Source organism: Halichoerus grypus, chromosome 5, assembly GCF_964656455.1.
Source record: "Halichoerus grypus chromosome 5, mHalGry1.hap1.1, whole genome shotgun sequence".
In the NCBI taxonomy this organism is placed as follows: Eukaryota; Metazoa; Chordata; class Mammalia; order Carnivora; family Phocidae; genus Halichoerus; species Halichoerus grypus.
The window spans coordinates 87,900,005-87,916,111 of record NC_135716.1 but is presented as its reverse complement, the minus strand read 5'-3'; the positions used below and the strand labels follow the sequence as shown (position 1 = coordinate 87,916,111).

Below are 16,107 nucleotides of genomic sequence, written 5' to 3'. Positions count from 1 at the left end.
CCGACACTCTCCTCTCAGGCTGCTGTCGCTTGGAGGCCGTTCCCCCTACATGCCCTTGTCCTGCCCGCAGCACACACGCTGCTATTGTGGGGCAAGAGGCCCCGGAACCGCTGCAGCTAGGGCACGTGGTGGGGCCCGCACAGAACCCACGGGTAGGAGGCCCACAGAAACCAGGCACTCGGCCCACCATGCTTGGGGGCCAGGCCTCGAGTACCCAGGCACTCCTGCTGGGCTGGAGCAGTATTTCTGGAGGTACAGAACACGTGGCTTCTTGAAAGCATCTGTTACCCAAATGTGTAACGTGTCTGCTTGCACTTCCTGGGACAGGATCCACCTCTCATTTCTACAGTCCCGGCCTGGAACCCACACCTCAGCTCTACAACGAGAACAGAGTCCTTAAGGAAGAAAACCGGAGCCTTCAGGCTCAGCTGAGTCATGTTTCCAGAGGTGGGTGGTAAAAGCCACACGCTGTGCTCATTCCGGGTCCCTTTCCTCCTGGCCACACCAATCACCCCTTGAAGCCAGGAGAAGAAGGTGGACATAACAGCCAACCAGATCTGCCAACCCAAAGTCCCATGGCTGTGCTCAGTCTAGAAGGGGCTACTTCCTGAGAGGTCCCAACCATGGGCCCTCACGCTCCAAGGCTCTAGGGACAAAGATAGCTCTAGGAAATCCACCACCTCTGTGCAACCCATAGACATTCAGATATTCAGTCATTAGTTATGAAACTGGATACCAGTTAGGTGCCTGTTCTACCTGTCCAGACTTTACCGCAGCCTCGTGTGTCTCCCCCAGTACTGAGCTGCCATCCCCGGCTCCCACTATCGCCCCTCACTTACCCACTCTGGGCTCCTCTCTGCTCAGGAATCCTCAGGACTCTGTGTCTGGAGGCACCAGCCAAATGTCCTCCAGAGCGTTCCCAACACTATTTGATGGGCACCCAAGGGGGGAGGGGGCATCATTTCCTCTGGGACCTGGGAGCAGCTGACCTTAGTGTCAGTTGACTTGATCGAATCAATATATGATCAATAACAAATTATATTTACCTGCAAATATTTGTTGAATAGCCATAAAAGACTAATAGTTTCCTAAAGGATTAAGCCCAGAATGAAAGAATGCTTGTGGAACAGGAAGAGAGACATCAAGTGATATTTCTAAATTTGCCTCTCCAGAGCAGGAAGATGTGAGGGGAAAGGTCACTGACGGGGAAGTAACGAGAGGTCACAGATAAGAGGGAAGGCACAGCTGCTAAACCCCCATTGCATGCCGGGACAGGCTAGCACAGACCTCACAGGGGAGAAGACACTAAGATGTGAATAAGCGCAGTCGGCCAGGCCCGGGGCCTTCCCCCGGACGACTGACAGCACCTGCAGCCTGATTCTCAGAGTCCCTGTCCATAGTCCCTGAGAGACCATGCAGATCATTGAGATGCCACAAGCCCAGAAAAGAACAGATGTCCCCATTTTCAAATTGATAAATATAATATATTCTAAAAACCATAGACAAGAAATCTTGATGTTGGTCTTTGGCAAAATTCAAGAACGGATTATCACACAGAGGGTGTATGAACTTAGAAAATAGTGAGCATTAGAAACCACAGCGTTTTGGGCGCCTGGGTGGCTCGTCGGTTAAGCATCTGCCTTTGGCTCAGGTCATGGTCCCGGGGTCCTGGGATCGAGCCCCCGTGTCAGGTTCCCTGCTCAGCGGGGAGTCTGCTTCTCCCTCTCCCTCTGCCTCCTCCCCACTGCTCCTGCTCTGGCTCTCAAATAAATAAATAAAATCTTAGAAAGGAAGGGAGGAAGGAAGAAGGGAAGAAGGAAAGAAAGAAAGAAGGGAAGAAAGAAAGACCACAGCATTTTCTCTAAAAGCAGGGTAGACCTTGTAGACCTTATGAAATCAGAAGATCAAGGGCATTGCAAAGATGGAGGCTCCACATTCCCTAGGGCATGTGGATGTGGTGAGCCGACACCCTCTGCCTCCCCAAGCAGCTGCAGAATTAGCTGGCCTTCCTGTTGCCTTAGTTCTGTGTGTCAGGATCGATGAGCTTGGGCTCCTCTTCCTGCCAACCTCTGGCCCCATAGTATAAATCCTCCTGTGTTCTGCTCACCAGAGTGCTCCCAGGAGACGGAATGCCTGAGGGAGGCTCTGCTGTCCTCTCGAGCCCGGCTTCAAGAGTTGGAGATGGAGCTGGAGCACCAAAAGGGGGAACGGCAGCAGCTTCTGGAAGACTTGAAGGAGAAGCAGCAGGAGATCTTGCATTTCCAAGAGGAACGCCTGTCCCTCCAGGAGAAAGACTCCAGGTAAGAGGGAGCCCAATAAGAAGGAAGGTGGCCCTGTTTTCAGATTTAGAAGAAGGGATATTGGCAAGTCAGGTATTGGTGCCTTTTGGGACCCTCAGTTTCCCCTCTGCTATTCCTGATTTATGGATGACTTTGAGCAGAAGGAAGGACTTCTCAGGGAATGCCTTTTTCACTCCAAAGTTGGGAGAATAAAACCCTATTTTAGAAGGCTTCAGCATATCAGGGGCACCTGGGTGGCTCAGTTGGTTAAGTGTCTGGCTCTTGATTTTGGCTCAGATCATGATCTCCAAGTCCTGAGAACAAGCCCTATGTTGGGCTTGGCGCTCAGCTTAGAGTCTGCTTGGGCTTCTTTCCCTCTTTCTCTCCCTCCTCCTCTGCCCCTCCTACCACTTGCACGCACATGCTCTCTGTCTCTCTCAAATCAATCAATCAATAAATCTTAAAAAAAAAAAAAAAAAAAAGGTTTTCAGCATATCAGATCCTGGAGAAAAAATGTTCTCATCCTTCCAGTTAGTTTAAGGATATTAGTCTCACCGTAATGGAGGAAGCATCCTCACCAGCCGTCATGAGCATCCCCGGCATAAACCCTGTAACTGCCAGTCACCATGAAAAGAACACTGTAGGGGCAGTAAGAATACGGAGCTGTGTGTCTGCTCCCAGCTAACGTAGCTAATGGCATGACTTTAAGCAAAGTTACTTCACCTCTCAGAGCTTGTTTCTACATCTGTAAAATAAAAGGAACGGTCTTCACGGCCCCTGGGTTGACATCTCGGGCTAAAACACCGTGATGCAAAGGCGGGCTGACAGCAGGTTGCCTGGAGCGGCCGAGGGGCGCTGGCCGCTCAGAGGGCCTTGCTTCCCCCCTGCAGGCTGCAGCATAAGCTGGCCCTCCTGCAGCAACAGTGTGAAGATAAACAGCAGCTCTTCCAGTCCCTCCAGTCGGAGCTACAGATCTACGAGGCGCTTTATGGCAATTCCAAGAAGGGGCTGAAAGGTATGTGCCTCCCGTCCCCCCTCCCCCATGAGCTCCCTGCCCTTGCTTAGGATCCCGGTGAGGTCTTTACCCTGGGAGTTGTAGAGCTCTGGAAAGAGTTCTGCCTCGGAAACTCCCAGCCAGGTCTGGGGCTGCCAATGGGAACAGAGGGGTTCTCCCATGCGCAAAGCCCAGGGGTTGGTGACATGAGCAAGATCCAGCTGAGACATCCTTAAAAGTAGGCCACAAGAGTCCAACTCTGCCTACCTAGATGGCCAGAGAAAAGTGGATCAGAGTCCAGCTTATACAGTGATTTTTTTTTTTTAATTCAAAGAACTGTCCTGATGGCACCATCATGTGAGAAGGTCTTGAATATAGTGACTAATACAGATTGACCACCCATGCAGCCAGTACAGCGGGCAGCCTGCCCCCACCCCGACCCGTTCCCCAGGGAGAGAATGAAAAGATGCAAAACATTTACAGAAGTACCTCTATTAGGGTCTACATGTCAAGCCTGGATTTAAATTTTAAACCGTTTTTATTGAGAACTTTTGCCACCTGCTAAAATACTGATCTAATGTTGGAGGAGAATCTTCTTCTATTTCCCCATTGTTGTACAAATGGGAGAGGGTATTCTAAACATCAAGTTAATAACTCCAGCCAGGCTAGAACAGAGGACTGATGTCAATATGATGAAATTTAGAAAAGATAAAAAAAGAAAAACCAAAAAACCTTGAGTTTGATTAAAAATATCAGTGGTAGAGGTACAGGATGGGGAGGCCTGGCTCTCTAGCCATTCGTGAGCTTGAGGATGGGGAGTTAGTTAGAAACCCACTGGGACAAGGAACTTGTAGGCAAAGGTTGCTACAAAAGCCAATTCAACCTGAGACCGCAGTAGGGTAAGAGTGGTGTCCATATGAAGAGACCATGTCAGAAATATTGTTAGATTGTGGGGCACCATCTTGTAAAAGGGACATTGGCAAACCAGGGAACATAGTGAAGACAGGGGCCACCATGCCGGGAGACCAGAAATCTCGAGCTGTCAGAGAAACTAACCAATTTTAGGCCTGGAAAAGATCACAAGGTGATGAGAACTGGCTTTAAATATTTGAAGAGCTATCAGGTGAAAAAGAGCTGATGTGTTTGGTGTCCCTTTAGAGGGCTGAACAAGAGTCAAAGGATGAAGGGCAGTGGAATTTGGACTTACATAATTTATGCCTTCCTACCCCTAGAGCCTTCTAGTTTGTGAAGGAATAAGCTTCCCATCCAAGCCCCCTTTAAATAGAAAGGGATGACTTGTCAAGGATCCCATAACAGCTCTTGCTTTGGATGGGATGTTGGCTCTCTAAGCCTTTCAATTCTAATTTTTTTTTTATTTTATGTTTAAAAATTCCTTAGGCAATATGGAATTTTCAATATTCAGCCAAATTTGCATTTTCATAAAACCTGATTGGATTTCCTAATTTGCTGATGAGAAGGTGAACCAGAACTTGAAGAAGTATCAGGCACACCGCAGGCTGAGAGAAGAGCTTATGTGCGCTCATGGGAGCGTCGGGTCCAACCTGCCTGTGGGAGAGCTTTGTATCAGGGAGTGTGAGAAGTCAGGTCAGTTGATGAGACAGCTACCAGTATATAGAGGACCTAGAAAGTACGATGAAAGTTTACATTCTACATAGCAGGCCATGGAAAATGAGTATGTTTTTCCAAGCAAAATAGGTACTTGATGGGAACAGAACTCTCAGACGGTAGGACTGGTGGGACATGCTGGAGTCAGGAGACATTGGAATCAGGGAAACCCACTGAATGGGGGCGGTTATAGGGCATTTATGTGAGGAGAGTCTGATATAAGGTGCTATTGGGAAGATAAAGAGGAATGGATAGATGGACAACATTTTTTAAAAATAAGCAAAACTTTGTGAGAATTTGGATGTAGGGAAAGAAAGATAGGAAGGAGCTTCATGGAGCTTTGGGGTTAGTATCTAGAAACCACTTCATCCTGACTACATCTTCTTTCATGCCTTTCTCCCTTCTTATAGGTGTTTTAGGAGTCATTTCAAAGCTACTACCACTAAAGCCCCATAGTTTCTTATCCTTAATTCTATAATCCTGTGAGAACCATGAATTCTGTGATATCTCTTTCATATACTCATTTGGTCACAAAACCTATCTGAACTGACCAAAAGGGTATTCACAGTCTTTACTTCCCCAGTCAGTGATAATGTTCACCCAGCTCATCACAGAAATATGAATGTATTTGACTAAAGGCCTGTGGCTCAGATGCAACCCTGTGCACGCGCTACATGATAGATGGTATATGGATCCCATTGCCTTCCTACACACCAAAACAAATCTGACTTTTTGAAATATATTTGGCTTCAAGGTTTCAGATAAGATATGTGGTCTTGTAAAATATTGCTTAGCTCTCTTCATCCCCGGTATGAAGAAACAGACTGCGTGTGGCAAATGGAGGTAAAAAACAAAACAAAACATGGCGAAGTAGAACAGTTCAGTGAGTTGTGACCCCCGGCCTCTAGCGGGGACTCCCATTCCTACATGCTGCCAAAGGCCTGGTGCCTCCTCTCCTCCCCTGGCGGCCTCCTCCTCCTCTCCGCAGTGACTCCTGAGCATGGAGGCATCAACTCTCCTTCTCCCTCATCCCCTGCCCTTCTCTAGCGCAGTGCTGACCCCCTATCTCGGAAGACCCCACTCCCCGGCCTGTAGGACTAGGGTTCCTGTGGAAGTGGAGTAATAATAGGCCTTGACCCCACCTGCTCATCCAAGGCTCTCCAGACGCAGGTGGGTCACGGGAGCCTCAGGGAAATTCCCGTGTGCAGTATATCTCACTCAGTGCGTGCCAGGCCCCACACGGGCAAAGGGGCAGCTCCATCCCAGATGTGTTGCCTGGGACCCTGAGAGGACAGCGGGGTCCCGAGCCAAAAGGAATGTCCCAGAGGAGTGTTCTGACAAATACTTGGAAAAGCTTAGATCCCAGCCACCAGACCAGACCCCTCCTCTCTCTTCTTTCAGCTTCCACCTGGGATGCTGGGCACCAGGTCCCTTCGAGCAGTGACTTGAGCCAGCTGGTGGCAGAGATCCGAGCTTTGCGAGGGCAGCTGGAACGAAGCATCCAGGTGAACAACTGTCTGCGACAGCAGCTGGAGCAGCAGTTGGACAGCGAGGGGGGCAAAGCCAGCCTCAGCCACTCCTCCGCCAACCAGGAGGACCCTGGAAACAAGCAACTGCTCTTCCAAGGTGGGAAGGACAAGGGGACCGGGACGGCTGTAGCCAGGGGGGCGGGGGCCAGGACGTCTGTGGTGGAAGGGACCGGCTTCCCTCTTCCACACTCCTTAGGGTCAGGGTGAAATCGGAGGCGTTTCAGTGTCCAGCCTCGGGCGAGGGGGAGGGATTGAGGGTCACAGCTCGCTAGGGCTCCAGACTCTGAGTTTGCACGTGCAGGTTGCTTGCCTTGGGCAAGGTGTTTGAAGTCAGGTACTTAAGCCTTACCTTCCTCATCTTCAAGATGAGGATAATAATCATATATATGTTGTATGGCCATTTGGAGCATTAAGTGGAATAATTTACAAGTGCCTGACACGATAAGGATTGCTCCACAGGTAACAGCTGTGTATGTTAGTATCTCTTTCTTGTATTTGTGGAGTGCTTTAAAATTTACCACGCGTTTTCAAACAATTTTTCAAAGTCTTTCATCCGAGAGGTAAGGGAGGGTTTACTCTCAGTATTTCAGTGTGGGAAAACTTTGGCATTGAGATGTTAACCCTCACACCAAGGTTGGCAGCAGCTAAGACCCGACCCAGGATTCTAACCAGATGTTTTGGTTTCCAGCCCCCGTCCTTCCTCCTCACTATGCTCTGTCTCGGTGTAGCTGGCCTTCCAGATCCCCATTCCCTGATGGGAGGGGAACTCAGCTGAGTGGAAACTGTTCCTGTCCGGGAGGCTGTCATCCCCTCTCCTGCTTGCCTGCTCTCTCCCTCTTGTCAAAGTCCTTCAGCCAGCCCCCTTTGCCTAGCTTCAATCTGAATGTTAATACAGCCCCCCAATCTTGACACACTCAGATCAACTTCCTCTTCTTTCTCTTCTTCTTTTTTTTTTTTTTTAAGATTTTATTTATTTATTTGACAGAGAGAGACAAAGCGAGAGAGGGAACACAAGCAGGAGGAGTGAGAGAGAGAGAAGCAGGCTTCCCGCTGAGCAGGGAGCCCGATACGGGGCTCGATCCGAGGACCCCGGGATCATGACCTAAGCAGAAGGCAGATGCTTAACAACTGAATCACCCAGGCACCCCTTTTCTCTTCTTTTTTTAATTCACCAGCTCCTCTCACCTCCAGGGCCCTGTTTTCGATTATATTTCAACAGAAGCCATTTCTGCTTGGGATTATCTAAAGCTGAGCTTTCAAACACCTTCCTGCCTGCTTTTCCTGGGGCATGTTAATCCTTAGCTTTCCCCCCCTGGTCCTGCGAGACTTTCACTGATTAGACAATGACCTCACTTGTCAAATGAAGTTGACGCTTCCAAGATCCTGTGTTGTGGCCATTAGATAAGAAGGTGTCACGCGGACTGTGGCCCGTAGAAACTGCCTGGCTCCACCCGGGCTGCCGTGATGGTTGTAGTGTTGTTATGACCCCTCACTCTGCCCTCCTACCCGGCGCCCCCACGACCCCAGCCAGGACTCAGCCCCAGCAACTCCACCACTGCTCCTGCCGCTCACTCGCCCCAGACGCCTGAGCTGGAGAGCTGGTTCTAAGGCACCTCCTGAGCAGGATTGTCCCTGTCCTCTCTCTTTTCCAGTTCTTCCGCTGTAGGATTGCTGCCTGGTCTCCAGGAGGGTGTCTCTTGCCCTCCACACCTTCTCATCCTACTCCATTTTTTCCAGCGCTAACTCATCAGAACGGTGATTGGAGTGCTAGTTTAATCGCCCACAAGTCCATTCATCCTTTGATTCAGTATTTTTGACACATATACTACGCATATGGGATGTGGAAATATTGGGGCTCAGAGCTGATGGCCAAGAAAGAATTCTTAAGACATTTTTGGTGCAAAAAGGTGTTTTTATTATAGCACGGGGACAGGACCCATGGGCAGAAGAGCTGCGCTGGGGTTGTGAGGAGCCGTTGGTTATACACTTTGGAGTTGGGGGAGGTAGAGGCAAAGGGAAGTTTCCAAAAGGACTTTAATATGCTAAAGAAGACTCATGGGATACTGGAGGCCTGGCTATTGTCAAGCTAAGACTGTTTTTCCCTCTAGTAGGTCATTAAGACAGTTGGGAGTTCCTGAAGTAACGTCTTACTCTGCCCGCCTCAAGTATTTGTCCCTGGGCTGCAGGTTGTAAGGACATTTAACTTTATCTACATCTCCTTTTGCCTTTGTTCTCCACATCATAGGTGTGCATATTTATACTTAGTTACAAGGCAGTGTATTAGAAATTGCACACATAATTATATTCAAAACGCAGGTTAGAAAAATGCACCTAATAATTTTTCAGACCAGAAGTTTCTTCTCATGGAACATGCTTCCATTAAAGGAACATGTTCTTGTTCCAAACTAAGGGATGTGTTTGCTGTTGCTTACAATCATGGTCTGGGAGTGACGACGGTGTAAGAGACAAACCACACTGCCTTAGATCTCTGCTGGTGAAGACTAGGCTGTGCATGGGCTTGGTGAGCAGTGCGTTCCAGGGTTCCTGAAAACTGTTTTTGTCTTTACGCCCTAGACTCCATTGCTTCCCCTCCAGTACGAGATGTTGGCATGAATTCTCCAGTGCTCGTGTTCCCTAGCCCTTCTCCCGCTGCTCCTGGCTCAGAGACCGCCATCTTCAATAAGACAAATGGTAAATATGGCAACTGAAGGATTCAGGGACTGACGATGTAAAATTACCAATGCAAGTAACTTTTGGTTACTAATGGACACATTATCTGATTGTAGAGATTTTTCTCCCCAGGTCCCAAGGTCTTCAGCCCTACTCATTCCACCTTCTATGGCCACCTTTTTTGCCATTATTCTTCCTCCTGTGGTTTTTCCTATTGCTCTGTTGTACTTCATTTTACAGTGCTCTCTCCCTCCTTGAAAGTGCTCTCTGTGTCCAGCTTAATTTGTCTGTGTCTTCTTCACCGGAAATTAAAAACTTTCTGTTAAAATCATATTTGTCCTGGATATTTCATTTGTCAATAAGGATAAAATTTGCCTCCTGGCCATTTTATCATTATGAGATGATGTAAGAAAGATTATAAAAACATAGAACCCAGAAATCTATGGACTTCATACCTCGCTTGTACTTTCCCAGAGTGCCTTTCCTGTTCCTAGCCTCTTTCACTATTTGATGTCTATTTTAGAATGGACTGGACTGAGGATATGCTTATCACTGTGGATTCTATGTTGTTCTGGTTTTGTTTTTCAGAGCTGGATTTGGATGCTTCTGCAGTAATGAAGAATCCTCCCAAGCTGGAGGGCGAAGCTACTGATGGTTCTTTTGCCAATAAACATGGCCGCCATGTCATTGGCCACGTTGATGACTACAGTGCTCTACGACAGCAGATAGGGGAGGGCAGGCTGCTGGTCAAAAAGATAGCAGCTCTTGTGAGATCAGCCTGCACCTTCCCAGGCCTTGAAACTCAGGGCACAGAGGTAATCACATTGTAGATCTTAGGTGCTCCTTTTCCTTGTGCCCTTTCTCCTGATCTTAGCTCCTTCTCCCACTGCACATCTCCCACAGCTGAGGCTACATCTTCTGCTTACGCCCAGCCAGGCCTTTCTTCTCCATCTCCCATTTTCACTATAAACTCTGCTCTGACTGATTTTTCCTCTCAGAAACACAGAAGAGCTTGAGGAGCATTGTCATCCTCATCTGTAGGACATTTGCTGAGTATTGGCTTATGTGTGGTGCTCTACTGAGCACCCTTTGTTCGCTTATTATCTGGTCCAGTCACCCTGGCACATGGTCATCTGTGGGCAGAGTAAAACCACTTAATCAGGTGGCTGGAAATTCAAGATCTGCGTCCAAATGGGCCACATGTTGTAGAAGGGGTGAGAGGCCTGGCAGCCACGGGATTTCTCTGTGCAGACTGAGCAGGGGAGGGAAACGGGCAGTGTGCCTTCTCAGAGTACTTCCCTGTTCAGAGAACAGGTACCGGCTGCCATGCTGTCTGAGCCACTGGAGACGCATGGACATGCAGGGACAGCCCTGTCCCCAGGAGCCCCCAACCCAGAGAGAAGGCCAAACATCCAAGTAAATAAGGACAACAGGCGGCCTGGGCTCAGTATCAGAAGCCATCCTCTGATTTGTGAGGGCATGAACACAGAAGGGGTCATTGTGCCAGGCAAGGAAAGTCACAGGCTCCTAGAGGAACCACTAGGGGGATACACAGGCTTTCTGGGTGATGGAGGGTAGCATTCCAGGTAAAGGGAATGGCATTTCAGTCCTTGGAGCTACAAATAGTTCAGCCCATCTGAAGCAAAAGGTATGATTTAGAGATGTGCACGGGGGTGCCAGGGCAAAAATCAGGGACCTTAGACCCGAGAGCACGGAGCAGGACTAGAAGCTTACAGAGAGTATGACAGAAGCCGGAATCTAGTGATTCTTGCAAGTTGGAGGTCACTGCTAAGGTGGAGATTCTGGGCTTCCAGGTTAGAAAAGGGTTTCACAGGGTCAAGCAGGCCCGTGCCTGTGCCTCCCTCACGAAGGAAACCTGAGCCCTGTGCTGGAGGAAGGGGGAGCGGGAGAGAGCGCTCTCTCAGCCTTGGTGGTGCCCAGGGCTACATCCCCTCTCCCCAGGTGCCAGGCAGAGAAGGCATCCATGAACTTGGAAGCAGCGCCCAGGCCCTGCAGCACATGCTGGAGGAGTCGGCCTCCCTCCTCACCATGTTCTGGCGAGCGGCCCTGCCCAGCTCCCCCGGCCCTGCCCTGTCTGGCAGCACGGTGAGTGGCGGCCTCCTTCACCGCTTTTGCCCCAAATGTCATTCTGCCTCCTTAGTTCCGCAAGTCCTAAAGGTCAGGAGCTGAACAGCTGAGTTGGGACTGAGGGGCCTTAGGGGCGCGTCCCCGGGGAAGACCTGTCATCCGTGGTGGTGGCTGGCAGTGCAGCTCTGATGACATCCCTTCTCCACCCCCCACCCCCCAGCAAAGAGGGAAGGACAGAATAGGTAGAGGGCAGACGCATGAGAACCCCGGCGACCAGGAATGTTCAGGTTCTTACACTTTTGGAACTTAGCTGAGCTGAAAAATTTAGGGACCTGTGAAAATGTCGACAACTCCTTTCGCCGTGCCACCCCCACAGAATGAGATGACCAGCCTCCTTGAGCCACCCACTGCGCCATTCCAATATACAGGCCCCTCCACATCTCTGGGCCAGGCCTGGGACAGTCAGCCTCCCCACCCGCCAGGTGCCCTCAGCCTCGAGGCCTGGACTCTGGGTAGTGGGAGCCTGGACAGGAAGGTTTCTCAATTTAACCCCCCGCCGCCCTCCCCAGGATTCTAAGGCCAGATTAAAGTCACGGACACCTTATGGGCCCAAACAATGCCAGTTCCGAGGGAGAGGGTGTTTTGCCATCTTGAAGTTGGTCCAAAGATTTACAAAATCGCAGACTGTCTCCCCAGGCATAACATTCCCAACCAGCAAGGCTTCTCCGAGATGCCAGGGCACTAGAACTGGTGTCAGCGCTAAGTGTGTGCTCTTGTACCACCACTGGGGGGTCCTGGGGCTGTCCTGGGGTCAGTTCTCCTCAAAAACGGGGATGGAGGCCTGTGTCCATCGGCATGGGGGCTCCCAGGTTCTCAGGGTTCTGACCTAATGGCCTCATTCTAAGCGGGCCTCAGCTGGAGGGTTTTAGAGGCTTTCATGGAGGGACTCCAGTCCAGAAATCGTTGAGAAGATTGTGGAATGCCACTTTTGATTTTCAGGAGCCACAAAGCATGGGGTGCTTTAGGCCTTCTGACCATTGACAGAAAGCCTGGTTCCCTTCCCCAGGGACAGTCCATGAAAAGGGAACTTCTGGAACTGAGAACCAAACTGTCCAAACAGGAGAGTCTCCTTCAGAGCACAGTGGAGCGTCTGAAGACCGCCAACCAGCAGAAGGAGAGCATGGAGCAGTTCATCTTCAGCCAGTGTGGGTGCCCCCGAGCCTGGGGATGGGAGAGGAAATTGGGGGTGGGGGGACTTCCAGACTCCCCACTTGTGCTGCAGATGGACCGTGACCAGAGAGACTGGGCGGGGGGGTGGGGGGGGTGCAGACCGAGGTAATGTCCCCAAACCTCCTGTGCCATGAGTAATTGTGGATGCAGAGGGAGGGGCACTGGGGGCAGCAGGAGACCCTGAGCTGGGCGACCAGAAAGACACCCTTTAGAACACACCAGGCAAGTATGGGCCCAGCTGGTCACTTCTGCCTGTTGTGCTGTTTTGTTGCTTCAGTGACCAGGACACATGATGTTTTGAAGAAGGCAAGGACTAATTTGGAGGTAAGGAGACTATTGCACCCGCTGGAGCCACAGAACCCAGGCCCAACCCATCCCAAATCAATCCCCACCTACCTTCAGAGTCTGCAGTGATCCCGGACCCGCTCTGACCTTCCCGGAGAGGATTTCCGGTCCACTCCTAGGACTCAGGTCCTCACTAAGTGTCCTTGTAGCTTCGCTCCCCATCACCTCTCCCACCCGTCAGTCCCCTGCCATCTCCTCTCCTTGTCACATTGTCACCCTCTTCTCTTCTCACCCCACTTCTTCCCTCCTTTAGGCCAAGTCAGGAGTCCCAGGAAAGCAAGTGAGTTGATTCCCAAGGTCAGAGGACATGGAGAGTCGGCCTCTGAATTAGCTTCCAGGAAAGGGCCCTGGGGCCAGCTCAGTGTTTCCTCTAGCACCTCTCACTTCACGACAAAATAAACCCCAGATGCCATCGAGTCGGTTGACTCCACTGCACACTCCATCGGCAGAGAACAGCCATTCAGTTTTGATCTTTCTTTTTCCAAAGAAAACCACTGGGTCTTCTCGACCTAAAAGAGAATTTGATAATAAATGAAAATGACACTTGAAGGGAAACATTTTGTGTGTACAGCAGCTGCTCTGTACGTTTACGTCAAATACTAGCCCATTCCCTGGCAAGTAAGCTGAAGTGTGGCCAATGGCTTGTAAGTCAGAAACTAAACCTCCAGGTAAGGCACCTGGGTGGCCAGGCAGTTGAGCACCTGACTTGATCTCGGCTCAGGTCTTACCTCATGGCTGTGGCTTCAAGCCCTGTGTTGGGCTCCATGGTAGGCATGGAGGTTACTTAAAAAAGAATAAAGAAAGAAACTAAACCCTTCACTTGGACTTTAAAGCTCTGCCGTAAGCTATTGGGCCAATTCCTAGGAATGTTCCTTAGGGAACCTGAGAGAATGTTGATCCCACAGTATGAAAATGACTTCATGACTTCACCCTCCTTTTTTGGGGGGCGAATTCCCTTTTGTTGTTCTCTGATGATTCCTTTCTTTCCTGAGCCTGTTTAGAAGAACACATACAAGATGGCCTCTGTAAAGCCTTATTCCTGCCCCAGCAAAGGTAACCCAATAGTCCCACACACCCACTGGCTTTCCCTTGTTCGGAAGTTTCCTCTGCACTTCCCAGAGACCAATGGAAAGGGCCCGAGGCCTGGGTTCTAATCCCAGGCTTGTCACTAACTGGCCCTGTGGCTGGCCCCTCAGTGTCGGTGAGCCCGCCGCCCCTCATCTGTAAGAGGTGGCACTAGACGTTGGGCGGGGGCGGTTTCTGAGCTCCCTGCTGATGGGGCCCCTCCCTCTCCTCATTAAGTAAGTGGGACATGAACTTAACAGGGGACTTCGCTGCACAACATCCTCTCCTTCCTACCACAGGCTGTTTCTATGTGGGCATGTTTCATACTAAGCACATCGGTTCCCGGGAGGTCACAAAAGCCATCATTTTGCTCCAAGTGAACTGGGGAGCAAACTGGCCTGTGAGGAGGGAGTGTGGGATCTGGGCACCTGGTGTGCAGTGGCTCTGAGCAGGGCCATCACCCGCCCGAGGTGGTGGGGAACTTTCCCTCTCACCTGGTGGCACCTCGGGACCGCGCCCCTTCCCCCGGGCGCATCCTTCTGTCAGGCTCTCTCTGAGCTCCGGGCTCTGCCACCGCCCAGTGCTCACTGCAGCTCAGGGAGCCACCAGCAGGCCCTGATCCTGGACTCTCACCTTGTTCTGTTTCTGTCTCCAGGTGAAGTCCCTAAGGGCTCTGCCGTGCACCCCAGTCGTGTGACCCTTGCCTTCCAGGAGCCACGCAAGAAGAGGAGCCGCCAGAGGTCTTGCCAACAGCCGGAAGGATGGGCCTGCCCCCCTTCAGTGCAGATCCCAATCTGCTGAGGAGACCTGGACCCCACTCCTCCGCACCTGCTGGAGGGTCCAGGAGGAGTCAGAGGCTGGCCCGGTGGAGGAGGGCGGAGCGCAGACAGCCTCTCCTATGGCTAAGGGACACCATCGGCCAGGGGCTGCTCAGCCCCGCACTGAGCAAACACACTCGGTCTGGAGAGGGGCTCGTGACACTGCTTCTTAGCGCCGCACTGGCCTGGGGACTGGCAACGGCCACTTCTCGCTCCAGCGCCCGTCCTCAGATGGTCGCTCGGGGGACACAGGGCCCTGCTGCCTACAGATGTGACACCTGGTCCCCACACGGGAGCCCTCGGCCCGTTCCACAGCCCACGAGTGACAGCGGTGCCCTGAGGGCCAGTGGGGCTCAGCCAGCACGACTCCCAGATCCACGCTTCCCCGGGGCCAGCTCAGCCGGGCCGCCGTCAGGCTGCGCATCAGTCTACACCACTGCTCCTGAGTGCTTTGAATGCACATGGCCAAAGCACTGGCTTCCCACGCACCATCTCCTGCTTAGCCTAGCACCTCCTAGTTCCCTTCTTTTAGGATCTCCGAAGTGTGGCCACCTCGCTCTGAATATGCTGTCCCCTTTCATCACCCTAACTCCTCTCTGGGGAACTGGGACTCGTGGCCAGGCCAAGCCCAGTGAAAGTTGTGTGTAAGACAAACCAGTGATCATTTTGAAGTGGCACCTGAGAAGCCCCCAGTTGTGGGAAAGCCTAGTCTGTGTCCTGACAGTGCTTTAGAAGGCGTGCACGTGTGTATAAATGTACCATAGATATTTATATATGTTGCTATAGCGATATGTTGAGGGCAACATAACTGGTGGACAGGGTCTGGTAGAGGAAATGAAACACGGTCTTTTTGGTGGCTACGAAAGGAAAATGTGTATAAAGAAATAAAACGTTTTTCCTCACCTGCTCTGTTTCTGATTTCAGCACCAGTCTCTAGGCTGAGTGTGTAAGAGTAGGAAAGGCACACTGTCCCTAAGAAGGTCATAGTCTAAGGCTTGGAGTCTAAGTTTAAGGGAAGAAGTTTTGCCTTCTTCGTCATTTTGTAAAAATCCCCAATCTAAAAATAGAAGAGAGTGGTTCTTAGATTTGGAGAGCCTTAGAATCAGCTGTGGAGATCATAGAAGCCACTTCCTTGGTCCCAATCCCAAGAGATTTCGTTGGTGTGGGGCCCCAGAATGTGCATCTCTTACATAAATACCCCAGGTGATTCTGATGCGGGTGGGCTGTAGACCACAGCTGAAAACTGTTGTTCTCTAACATTGACCCAAAAGTATAAATAGTTTTCTTTAAAGATTTTATTTATCTGACAGAGAGCACAAGCAGGGGGAGTGGCATGGAGAGGGAGAAGGAAAAGCAGACTTCCTGCTGAGCAGGGAGACCAATGTGGGGCTCAATCCCAGGACCCCGGGACCATCACCTGAGCCGAAGGCAGACACTTAATGACTGAGCCACCCAGGTGCCCC

General features: G+C 50.9%; 1 protein-coding gene across 24 annotated transcripts in view; it reads left to right on the top strand.

Moving 5' to 3' along the window:
• The window catches only part of PDE4DIP (phosphodiesterase 4D interacting protein), a 205,742-nt gene extending 190,196 nt beyond the window's left edge, over window positions 1-15,546 (top strand). For 8 of the 24 annotated variants that reach the window (XM_078072541.1, XM_078072540.1, XM_078072545.1 and 5 more), the window contains 12 exons: window positions 328-447; window positions 2,111-2,300; window positions 3,170-3,294; window positions 6,301-6,525; window positions 9,003-9,119; window positions 9,687-9,913; window positions 11,061-11,204; window positions 12,253-12,391; window positions 12,694-12,740; window positions 13,015-13,041; window positions 13,763-13,814; window positions 14,538-15,546. In XM_078072541.1, the coding sequence (XP_077928667.1) occupies window positions 328-447; window positions 2,111-2,300; window positions 3,170-3,294; window positions 6,301-6,525; window positions 9,003-9,119; window positions 9,687-9,913; window positions 11,061-11,204; window positions 12,253-12,391; window positions 12,694-12,740; window positions 13,015-13,041; window positions 13,763-13,814; window positions 14,538-15,292 (2,168 nt within the window). In that variant the 3' untranslated portion in view covers window positions 15,293-15,546. Of the gene's footprint in view, window positions 1-327; window positions 448-2,110; window positions 2,301-3,169; window positions 3,295-6,300; window positions 6,526-9,002; window positions 9,120-9,686; window positions 9,914-11,060; window positions 11,205-12,252; window positions 12,392-12,693; window positions 12,741-13,014; window positions 13,042-13,762; window positions 13,815-14,481 lie in introns of all 24 variants that reach the window. The other 16 variants (XM_036090086.2, XM_036090081.2, XM_036090094.2 and 13 more) reach the window with 7 other exon arrangements.
• Window positions 15,547-16,107: the final 561 nt, after the last annotated feature.